The sequence below is a fragment of the Armigeres subalbatus genome, chromosome 1 (genome assembly GCF_024139115.2).
Source record: "Armigeres subalbatus isolate Guangzhou_Male chromosome 1, GZ_Asu_2, whole genome shotgun sequence".
In the NCBI taxonomy this organism is placed as follows: Eukaryota; Metazoa; Arthropoda; class Insecta; order Diptera; family Culicidae; genus Armigeres; species Armigeres subalbatus.
Window position 1 is genome coordinate 9,508,921 of NC_085139.1, and position 12,612 is coordinate 9,521,532.

General features: G+C 39.4%; 1 protein-coding gene across 4 annotated transcripts in view; it reads left to right on the forward strand.

The window, feature by feature from the left end:
• Positions 1–12,612, forward strand: part of LOC134221107 (polypeptide N-acetylgalactosaminyltransferase 16-like) — a 70,692-nt gene that overhangs the window by 57,370 nt on the left and 710 nt on the right. For all 4 annotated transcript variants that reach the window (XM_062700300.1, XM_062700307.1, XM_062700322.1 and 1 more), the window contains 2 exons: positions 11,770–12,008; positions 12,058–12,586. In XM_062700300.1, the coding sequence (XP_062556284.1) occupies positions 11,770–12,008; positions 12,058–12,586 (768 nt within the window). The remainder of the gene's footprint in view (positions 1–11,769; positions 12,009–12,057; positions 12,587–12,612) is intronic.

Sequence of the window (12,612 nt, forward strand, 5' to 3'; positions counted from 1 at the left end):
ATTTGTTTTCATTGCAAGAAGGAAGGCCACAAACAAATGGATTGCCCGGACCGGAGAAAGCAGGGGAGACAGAAGGAGAAGGGAAACCATAAATCGAGAGCAAATGTAACTGAAATGGATACAGGTATGGGAATCTGTTTCGTCGGAATCAGTGGAGGTTTAGACTTACCGGAAGACCAGCGGACCCGATGGTTTATAGATTCTGGTGCCACGGACCATCTAGTACGGGACAAAGTGCTATTCAGTGAATTGCATCATCTGGCAAAACCGGTCGAGATCGTGGTGGCCAAAGACGGTGAGACAATAATGGCGGAGTACGCTGGCACCGTCGATATTATTTCAGTAGTGAACGGTAAACAAATCAAATGCACGATCGAAAACGCTTTGTATGTACCGATGTTGCGTTGCAACTTGTTTTCTGTGATGAAGGTGGAAAAATCCGGAATGCGTGTTGTTTTCGAGTCCGGAAAAGCGAAAGTATTTAACGGTTCCGAAATCGTCGCGAGTGCGTCTCGCCGAGAGAAACTGTACGAACTCGATTTCTATTCAAAAAGGCAAAGTGCGGGTGATGCCTTGTTGTCGTGTGGTCGGATTAAGAAGAGTTCTGAGTTGTGGCACCGCCGCTTTGGCCACCTTAACGAAAACAGTCTGAGGCAATTGATGCAAGGCGAATTGGTGTCTGGAATGAACATAGATTCCATGAATGACAGTGACCAGAACGTAATCGTGTGTGAATCATGCGTCGTCGGGAAACAGACGAGAAAACCGTTTTCTTTGTCGGTCGGTAAGCGTGCGTCGCGTGTGCTCGAGCTTGTACACACGGACGTGTGCGGCCCCGTGACACCGTCTGGATTGTCGGGAGTGCGATATTTTGTCACATTCACGGACGACTGGAGTCACTTCACAGCAGTATATTTAATGCAGTCTAAAGACGAGGTGATGCAGTATTTCGAGGAGTATGAGGCCTGGGTCACAGCGAAATTCGGACAGAAGATTTCCCGACTACGTTGCGACAACGGAGGGGAATATAAGAACAAGCGATTCCTGAAATTCTGCAGGAGTAAGGGAGTTCAAGTCGAATGGACCGTCCCATATACTCCAGAGCAAAATGGGGTGAGCGAGCGATTAAATCGGACGCTCGTCGAAAAAGCCAGAGCGATGATGGAGGATTCAGGAGTCGACAAGATTTTCTGGGGACAGGCTGTGCTGACTGCAGCTTTTCTAACCAACCGTAGCCCGACGACCGCACTGAGTACGAAGCAAACTCCGTATGAGCGGTGGGAGTCCCGGAAGCCAAATGTATCGAACGTAAGAGTGTTCGGTTGTAAAGTTTTTGTTCATGTCCCTGACGAATTGCGGCGGAAACTGGACTCTAAAGCCTGGAGCGGAATCTTCGTAGGCTACAGTCACAACGGATACAGAGTGTGGAATCCAGTGAAGAAGAAGATTGTCGTCGCGCGTGATGTTGACTTCGTAGAAGAGAAGACCTCTATTGTGGAAATCCTACCCGCGAAGGAAGTGGTTCGTATTCCTGTCAGTGAAGAAGAAGAGGAAGATGAACTGAAAATACCGGAAGAGGACCAATCGGATGGCGAGTTTGAAAGCTTTGTAGAGGATGAAGATCCCGCGGAGCCTGAAGTAGAAGTGGCAGGTGGAAGGCCACAGCGGAATCGGTCGATGCCGGCATGGCATCGAGACTTTGAAATGGAGTACGCAAGTTTCGCTTTAAGTGCAGTTAATTACGTGGACGAAATTCCGGGAACGATCGTTGAGCTACAGAAACGCGATGACTGGAACGAATGGAAGGCTGCAATCGAAGAAGAGATGAGCTCACTGCAGCGGAACAACACCTGGTCGCTTGTGAAGAAACCAGAGGGACGGTCGGTTGTGACGTGCAAGTGGGTATTCCGAATAAAGCGTGATGAGGCAGGCAAGCCGACGAAATACAAAGCCCGGTTGGTAGCGAGAGGTTTCAGCCAAAAGAAAGGCTTCGATTACACTGAAACCTACTCTCATGTAGCAAAGATGGACACTTTGCGGACAGTGTTGGCGTTGGGGAATCAGAGCGGAATGCACATCCATCAGATGGACGTGAAGACCGCGTTCTTGAATGGTGAGCTGTCAGAGGAAATTTATATGGCTCAACCAAACGGGTTTGAGACAGGGAGAGGACTTGTGTGTCGGCTGAATCGGGCTCTGTATGGGCTGAAGCAAGCGTCGCGAGCATGGAATGATAAATTTCATCGTTTTGTGGAGAAGTTGGGTTTCGTGCGCAGCGATAACGATCAGTGCCTTTACACGCTCGGATCCGGGAAGGAGCTGGTGATATTGGTACTGTACGTTGACGACGTATTGATAGCAAGTTCATCGCTGAAGGAGCTACAAGACATTAAGAGGGAACTGTCGGCGCAGTTCGAGATGACCGACTCCGGTGAGGTGAGGCAGTTTCTGGGTATGACGATCGAGCGGGATTTTAAAACAGGCATCTTAAAAATCAGCCAACGGCAGTACCTGGAAGGATTGCTCAAGCGCTTCGGCATGAGCGAATGCAAGCCGAGGTCGACGCCGATTGAGAATCGGCTGAAACTCAGCAAAGTAGACGAGAAGCTGAGAACCGAAAAACCGTATCGAGAACTTGTCGGCTGTTTTATGTACGCGTCACTTACTACAAGACCGGACCTGTCGGCAGCCATAAACTATTTCAGCCAATTTCAAGCGTGCCCTAGTGATGAACATTGGAACTACTTGAAGCAGATTCTCAGGTATATTAAAGGGACACTAGATGTTGGGTTGGTCTATCGAAGACAGAACGCTTCGTTGCTAGAAGCATTTTCTGATGCGGATTGGGCCAATAGCAACGTAGACAGGCGATCTATTAGCGGATTTGTATGCAAGGTGTATGGGTGTACCATAAGCTGGACGACTCGTAAGCAACAAACCGTGGCGTTATCGTCAACCGAAGCTGAATTAGCAGCACTCTGTTTGACTATTTGCCACATTATCTGGATGAAGAGGCTGTTATGCGATCTGAAAATAAAAACCATCCAAGCGATACCAGTTTTTGAGGATAACCAGTCCACAATTCGTATAGCCGAGGACTCCAAGGACTATAGTCGGATGAAACACGTGGACACGAAGTTCCACTTCATACGTGATCTTGTGCAGCGTGGAGAAATCGTTATCCGGTATGTAAGATCATCGGATCAACAGGCGGACATCATGACAAAGGGTTTGCCGGTGACCGCCTTCAGAGTACTCTGCGCCAAGCTGGGACTAGGACGTACAGGAGACTACTGTGGTTAAGCAGGGGTGTTGAGTGTAACCACCGTATGCCCCCACCTAGTTCTGCTCCTATGAAGATAACTTTTCTGTGCCTATTTTTTCTACACCTTTTGACGTCTCAAATGAACATGAATCAAAACAAAATGAAAATGTAAAAATGAAAAACACGTTTTATAGAATAAATCGTTTCTGAAGTTAATTGCGGTTTTTATGAAGTTATTTCTTCCTGGCCTATCCGAAACCACTTCACTTGCAGGGATGATCCGATGAGGAAATGAGCCGGTTTCAAGGGCTCCAAATCGTTGGCATCATCGGACATGTCTACCTGTGTCAAAAGCGTGGAAAAATCTTCTGCTGAGACCGGATTTTCGCCAATTACCTTCAAGAGATGGTTCTTGGTCGACCGGATTGCAGCCTCCCAAAGTCCACACCACCAGCTAGCAATTCTCACGGTGGATACGATCCGTCATCAAACCTTGGAGCTCTGTTAGCTTGTTCCGTGCTCCGACGAAGTTCGTACCATTATCCGAATAAATATCCGAAGGTCTGCCTCTCCTTGAAACAAACCCTTTGCAAGGCCTGCAAGAATCGGTCCGTAGAGAGATCGGAAACGAGTTGCAAAAGCAAACAAATACCGTAACATAGGCCTTCACCGCCTTCACCGCTGCTCGTCTAGTTGCTGATCGAATGTAGACCGGGCAAAAATAGTCTACTCCTGTTTTCATGAAGGGACGTGAAACGGAGACTTTTTTATTTATTTATTTATTTCGTCAACCGTCGTAGACTAGTACACTGGATTTTGGTTTTACACGATTTACACTTTCTTAATTTTTCACCCATCCTAAATGCCTAACGCATATTAATTACCATGTGATTTTTCTTTGAATTATCTAGGATTTTTTGAAACATGTTGCAAAGATTTTGGTGGCAAATTGAAGTCACACGAACAAAAATACGAGTAAAAAAAATCGTGTAAAAACAAAATCCAGTGTACATATAAATATACATATTTTTTCATTTCTAAATGCTAATATGCATAAATTGTGAAATATTTAACATATAATTATAATAACAATTAACTAGAGATTAAATAGTACAGATAAAAAATGTTATATCTTTTGTCTTATGTGTTGCGTTTTCGAATTTTATTAAAATATGTTTTAAGATTCTGCCGAGACATTGTAAAGTCGATAGCTTCGCAGTGTTGATTGTACATGTCCATTATTCGATTCAAAGGTCCAAATTTGGCATAGTTTGTTATAAATAAGGTACGATTTCGAAGTTGCCTTGAAGGAATATAGAAGCTTACTTTTGATAAGATTTCAGGTGAATCATCACGTTGCGAAACGATATCATTTACGAAGGAAACCATTGCTATTTCACGCCGCTCTTCCAAAGTCTGTATGTCAATGAGCATGCAGCGTGCTTTGTTGTCCAGCCTAATTTACGAAGAGCAAATAGTAAAAATTGCTTTTGTACAGATTCTAATCTCTCTTCATGCGTGAATGAGGAGACCATACAATACTGTAATATTCCATTATTGATCTAACATAAACTACATAAAGTGTTTTAATTGTATATGGGTCATGAACGTTATAGCAGAAACGCTTTATGAACCGCCCTGTGAATGATAGTGTTGTAGTGGTCTACGAAAGAAAGTTTAGAATCTAAGATTACTCCTAAGTCCCTTACTCTTTTACATTTTTCCACATTTTGATTCCCTAATGCGATTGAAATGTTTGGTATTGTTCTTTTTCTATTAAATGATATTAAGTTGCATTTCTTTACATTCAGTTCTAATAGGCTTTTCTTGCACCATATGTAGAATTTGTTTATTTCATTGCGTCGTGGTTCAATTCCAATTTTGTGTAGTTTAAAAAGCAGCATAGGTATATCAATGCGATCGAATGCCTTGCTATAGTCCGTATTTAGAGCTTCTACATGGTTGCCGTTATCCATAATTGCATTCAATGAAAAATCTACGAATTGGAGCAGATTTGTTGAGGTCTAGCGACCTTTAAAAAAGCCGCGTTGCGTGTCAGTTACTCTGTTTTTGATTTGCAAAATAGCTTCTTGTTGATAATTGTCTCGAAAAGTTTTGGAATGCAAGAGATAAGGGCTATGCCACTACCCGTAACGCTGGGTAGACATACCCGTAACGCTGGGTAGACACCTTTACGTGGTGTGTTACGGGGTAAGTTCTACCATGGTCACATTGCCAGCTACAGGCACATCCTGACCCAACGAATACCTTCCCAATATCCAACTCCGTGATACTTTTTCCTTCTCTTCCTGGTAACGGTACAGATAAGCGTGGCCAGGAATAGTTATTCTAATGATTTTGTCATTTTTGTCATAGATTGAAATTGAGGACTACACCCACCTTAATTTCTGATAGCAATCTAGACAGAGATTTCAAAAGAAACATGAGTATCACTAGTTTCCAGTCCACGAAATGATTTATAGTAATTTATTTATTTTCCATATTTCATTATAACTAATTTTTCATATTTCATTATATTTATTTTTCATATTTTTACATTTTAATTTTTTAAGTTTTCATATTTTTATAATTTTATATTTTTAAATTTTTATTATTTTTTTAGTTACGTGTTTTACATTTTCCTAATCTTACACTTTCATGTTTTATTATTTTTGTGTCTTAAAATTTTCATATTATTTTGTTTTTATATTTTCATATTTTCATATTTCTTTAAATTTTACATTACACTTTCTTATTTGAAATTTTATGTTTTAATATTTTTAAACTATTATATTTAATATTTTCGTATTTTCAGATTTATATAATTTCATGTTATTTATTATGTTATTTCATATTATAATATTTTTATATTATCATATTTTCCATATTCTTATATTTTTCCTTTTTTTTAACTTTTATATGCTCACATTATGATGCATTTATATTTTTATATTCTCATACTTTTACATTTGTTATACTTGTATATGTTCATATTTTTATACTTTTGTATTTTTAAATTTAAAATTCCATATTTTAATCTTTTGTATATCCATATATGTGTATTTTCAATTTTCATGTTATCATATTTTCATATTGTTATAATTTCTAATATTTAATTTACATTTTTTGTCTTTTTTATATCATTATATTTTAATGTTGTTATCATTTAATTTGCATATTCACATATTTCTATATTTTCATGGTTCCGGTATTTTTATATTTTTATTATTTAATTTTTTAAAACATTTATATTTCCATGTTATATATTTTTGTGTTTCAATATTTTTATATTATCTTATTTTCAGCTCTTCACATTGTCATATTTTCAAAATTTTATTCTTTAATATCATTTTTTATATTTTCAAATTTTCAATATTTTCATATTTTCATGTTTTTATGCTTTTTTGTACTAATATTTTTGTATCTTCATTTTTAATTTCATGTTTTCATATTTTTTTTATTTTCATATAGCAATTTTTATTCTTTTATATTATAAAATTTTCATATTTTCATGCATTTATATATTTATATTATTGTATTATGTACCTTCATATTTTCATGATTAAACATTTTCATAGCCCACTACAAAACATCCCAGGAAGGAAAGCTTCACAACCTACTATGTAACCTTTATGCAGACGACTTCCTGGCACATGACCTGCTATCTGATACTCATAACATTCTAAATAATAATTAAATTCTTTACAATTTCCAGCTTCTTCTTCAAGAGATGTACATCCTGAGTTAACTTCGGCTCGCAGTTGATGTTAAATTCTACAAATATATATAAAATTTAATATAATTTCTTATTATAATGTTATTGATTTCACTACATATTTATATACATACAACTACCAAAATAAGAACTTAAAAGAACGCGGTGCGTATGGTACGGTATGTCCACGCATCCTTCAACCCCTGTAGATTCGTGATATGTATCACGTTGAAGTGACTACTTGAACACGATACATCTTGAAGAATCATCTCTGCGGCAAACACAACGCAGTGGGCCTGGCCGCTTTGAAGTTTATGTCATACCACTGGTATGCTGTGAGCCTCAATATTGACAAGAAAAATTATTGGGCGTCATCTAACTCAATGATTTTCCAGGATGCTTTCTTTGTACTGGCTGCGTTTGTGTACGATTAGATTAGATTAGATTAGCAAGAGATAAGGGCTATGCCACGATAATTACGTGCATCTGATTTTCGACCAGATTTAAATATTGGTACTAGAAAAGAGCTTTTCCATATTTTTGGGAAGATTCCAGATTCCAGAGACTTATTAAAAAGCCAATATAGAGGAGTAGTGTGTTCTTTTGCCATCTTTTTAAATAAATACTGGTGGAATCGTGTCTGCACCAGGTCCCTTCGAAGCATCCAAGTTCATTAGAGCGTCGAAAATTTCTTGGACTTGAATTCCATTTACACCAACATCTCTGAAAAATTCTGGATAAAACGCTAAATAATCACGGTCGCGATGTACTTCCGAAAATGTAGTATAGATTTCTTGGAAAAAATTGGCAAATATAAATCAGTTTTTTTTTCGAGCTATCGCCAACATTTTCGTCGAGATGCATTACATATGGAAAATTGTTCGATTTTAATTTTGTTTTTACGTAATTAAAAAAGTTCTTTGGACAGAACTTTATTTCAAGCTCAGTTTTTGAATTATATTCCTTAGCATTACTGATGGCTAGATTCAGTTGGTCGCAAATTTCCAAATATGTCGCTTAGTTTCGATCACTCTCTTCTTGTAGATTTTATGTGCTTTTTGTTTGCGATTTTTCAAATTTTTGATTTGATTGTTGTACCAGATTGGACTTTTTGTATTTCTTTGTCGTTGTTTTTTCTTTAGTGGAATTTCTTGTTTAATTATTTGGTGTAAAGTTTCGTTAAAAGTGTATGCTGCAGTATCGATGTTTCCTTCATTCTTTATAATTGACTGCCAATTAATACTATTTAATCTTAGTTTAATTCTTTCATAGTCTGCTGAATGGTATTCGAAGACTTCTTCGTACTCATAGTCGTTGGGGCTTTGGTGGGCGCGAATGATTAAAGAATATTCGATTGCTGTGTGAAACGCTTCATTTTTCCCAATGGTTTCCACAATGATTCAGTCACACAGAAATCTTCATATACGTTAGTTAATAAAAATTCCAAATAGCATTGCTGTCTGTTTTTTAAATGGTTAATTCTAGATCTAGAGGTTGAATCGAAAATAAATTGCAATGTTTCATTGTCCCCAACGACTGGGAGTAGAATACTTTCATTTTCAGAGTCCAGAATGAAATCGGTATTGCATTGCGTCACCATAGATGTGAACTTTAACCTCTGGAGGGAGTTGTGATAAAATTTGTTCAGCACATTGGAAAAAACTTTCATACGTGCTTTTATGAGCATGGTCAAGTGAAAAACACACCGAGGCGAACACGTGTGTTTCACGTGCGATGTATGATTTCACCCAAACATGCTCAAATTCTTTAAATTTAGATGTAGGAATCATCTCTGAATTAAAAGTAGTCGAAATAGCTACAAGAACTCCCCCACCTGATTTTCTATTGGATTCATAAAAATTTCTGTCGTTTCGAATTACATTAAAGTCGATTCCAAAAACTTCTTCACTTTTTACGCTTTCGTCCCCGCTAGTTTCGGTAGCCAAAATAGCCGAAAAGACGTGCTCAAAATGTTTTTATAAATTTCCTTCATTTTAGCTGGACTTCAGTCACATTCTGTTTAAATTCTGTAGAAGTTTTTGGCTGCTTGTCGGTCAAAGAAATAGTGCTACTTACTTCAGGCGAATAAAGCGTCCTTACTTGCGAAAATTTCTGGGGGAAGTAGGAGAGTGGAACCTAGTAGATTGTTGCGTCAGACGAACGATGGGTGGTCTCATTGGGTCTAGTTCGAATTGGCTATCAGGATTTGGTGGTTGTTCTTGTTGCTGTAGTTGCTGCTGCTGCTGCTGATGCTGTTGTTGCTGCTGCTGCCGTTGCTGTTGATTCTGTTGAGTATTAGCGTAAGGTTGTTGTGGTTCCATTTGTGATTTTTCAGTTGCATAGATGGTTTTACCCTTCTTAAAGTGGATGAATTATTTTGCACTAGGAGCTGATAGAACTGCAATTGGATGTTCTATTGTTATTGGAGGACCAGAAAATTGATTTTTTTCCATTAGCAGTAGTTGCTTTGCTTTTAATGCGTCGTTTAGGTCGTTTAACCATTTCAGTGGTTCGTTTGACAATCGTCTTGCTAACTATGTTCGTTTTGATATTGCTGCCTTGGGTATTGGTGCTGTTCATGAGACATTTGTTTTGTATGGTGATGTTCTGCTGACGCCGTTCATGTTCCATTTTTTTCCAGTCTGGGCTGCACCTACATTTCATGTCCCCAACATGAAAGCATTTCCAGCCGGGTTCGTTGATATGCGTAGAGCAACTTCCTTTTACTTGAGCATCGGAACTTAGCATTTTTGCACGACGCTCAGCAATGGCATTACGCGCAAGTTTATTCTTAGTGGGCGATGGGGGGTCTGGTTACAGCTGCTGTTATGCGCGCTGTCGAAGCGGGATGATGAGAGATAGGCTACTATTTTCTGTTAATTCTTTCTCCAGAGATTTCGGCTGGCCTCTCGTCACAAAGATGGTGAATTTTTTTTGACAATGCCGTATTCGACTTACAAATTTTGGCAATTGTAGAGGTCGCACGTGAGTCACACGACTTCATATGTTCATTTAGCGAAATGCATAAGCGTTCGTTGTTTTGGTTGGTCGTAGCCAGTAGAGCATAAAATATTCATCTTCATGAAGCAACTTCAGTCCGAATTTTGACAAACTTCGCATGATTATTCAAAACATAGAATGACATAGTCAAACGACTGCTCCACCAACTCATTCATTCGACTGTCACTGAGTGTGCTTACTATGTGTAGATAAAAACAAAATTAGCATTGTTTATATTGATGTTTACCGTTGAAAGGGCCTCGCGGATGCAAATCGGATTCAGTTCTGTGTGATATATTACTTTACTCAATAAAAATGTGTTCAGATTTCAGATAATTTATCGATTTGTACAATGTGCATAAATTTTCAATGACTAATATTCAACTGAATATTGACAGTCCAGAGCCGAAAATGAATGTGCCTGGAAGTGAGCTGACAAGTGACCACAAGGTGGTCTTCACAAAAAAATCGATTATTTTACTCTCTGGTAGCCAGTACGTTTTGGCATCATTGAGCAGGTGCTCAATGTTTTCAAATAGCAAAGACACTGAAGAAAAGTTCTTCAAGTCGGCAATAATACGATGGTTCGCTTTCGTTTGTGTACGAATAGTCTTTATAAGCTCTTCCTGCTGATGTAGCATTATGCGCACGTCGGCCTCTTTCCTTAGTATGTCCTGGCAGTCCGCACATAAAGGAGCAACAAACGCAGTGATAAGTTGTCGATTAACTTTTCAAAAGAACCTAGGTAACATTTTTTTCATGAATTAATTTAAATAGCGCAATCAACAGAACAACATGAAAGCTTTTGATTGCAATACTCAAATTTATTCATGAAAAAAATGTTACTTAGGTCCTTTTGAAAAGTTAAGCGAGAGTTCTTCCCGATGTTGTTGCATGGAATCGCTTATTACAGTACTCGCATTTCCACAAATAACGATCGTCGTTTATGTTGCACGATTTAACACCACACGGCATGGTTTTAGAAGAAAATAATTTTCTCACGACACAGTTGGTTCGATGACGAAAACTTATATTTATAAAAAGTAAACTTAAAAGTTACGAGCGAAGCACGAGAAGCGCACAAACGCGGTTGTAGAGGTAAAAAAATATATATACAATTTAAATTGCGGACCGTACCGAAAAGACGTCCACATCTCACGACTGTATGAATGAATATGACACAACCCTTCAGATTTTTTTTCGAAGAATTCAATAGGAAGGCTATGTAGGTTTTCTTTTCTCCTGAGCTTAATGGGGAAGCACTAACCAAAAATAACACATACTAATTTCCATGTGAACTTGAAACCCGGAGACGAGCCAGCCTCGGGCTGCAAGTCTCTTAAATAAAGACAAAAAAAAAGACTTGAAACGGCTTATGATAAATCAGTTGTTCTCCAAATCAGCTTGAATTTTCGGAGAACACTCAGAACATGAGGCAGAATCAGATGACAGTGAGGAGCAAAACCGATTTTTTGAACCACATTAAGAAGCAGTCTAATGATACCATAAAGATGTGGCAAATATTTCTTTTTGTTGTTGAAACAATTTGATTAAAGTTGGAAGGTACAAAATTTGGTGGAGCTCTACAACTACCATGGGAAGGAAAGGCTTAAAGATGTACGACTCCTAGTGTGCATTCGCCACGAAAGCGCACCTTAGCGAATATCAGAATTTTGATGAATTCACGAAGTTTGAGCGGCATAGTAAAACCCATTTGGCTATCAATGCAACGCATTAGTAACTTTCATTTCAACGAACATTTTCTGATTATGATTTTCCATGCTTTCAGCTGCAAAACCCGCGAATTCCTTACATCCCCGGGTCGCACCACATCTGTGATAATAACATTCTACAACGAAGCCACTTCTACGCTGCTTCGCACCATCACAAGCGTTCTGAAGCGAACGCCAACCGATCTCCTGCGGGAAATCATCGTCATCGATGACTGTAGCACCGCACTCGAAGACGATCTGGACTTTCTGAAGCGGATTCCGATGGTGCGATTCCATCGCAACTTTGTGCGGGAAGGTAAGTGACTTCTCGGAAAAGAACATCACCTCTCGACCACTGAAGCCAGGTTTGATCCGTTCCAGAAATATCGGAGTGGCGTACGCCAGCGGAGACTTCGTCATTTTTCTGGACAGTCACTGCGAGGTGAACCGTGGTTGGTTGGAGCCGTTGGTCGATCGATTGACGGTGGATTCAACGGCGGTGCTGAGTCCTATCATCGACATCATCGATGCGGATTCGTTCGAGTACCGGCCAAACTCGGCACGGTTACGAGGAGGATTCGATTGGAGTTTGCGTTTCCGTTGGCTTCCTGTAGCTGAGGAGGAACTGGAGCACCGGAATAATGATGAATCGTTGCCATTTTTCAGCCCGGCCATATCGGGTGGGGTGTTCATTGTGTCGAAGGCCTTGTTCCAGCAACTGGGAGGGTTCGACGGTGGATTGGACATATGGGGTGGTGAGTCGTTGGAATTTTCGTTGAAATCGTGGCTCTGTGGTGCCCACGTGGAAGTGGTTCCTTGCTCTAGGATAGGGCACGTGTTCCGACGGAAGCATCCATATGGGTTTCCCCAAGGGAGTACCACTACATATTTGAGGTAATGATTTACTGATACCTATTTCT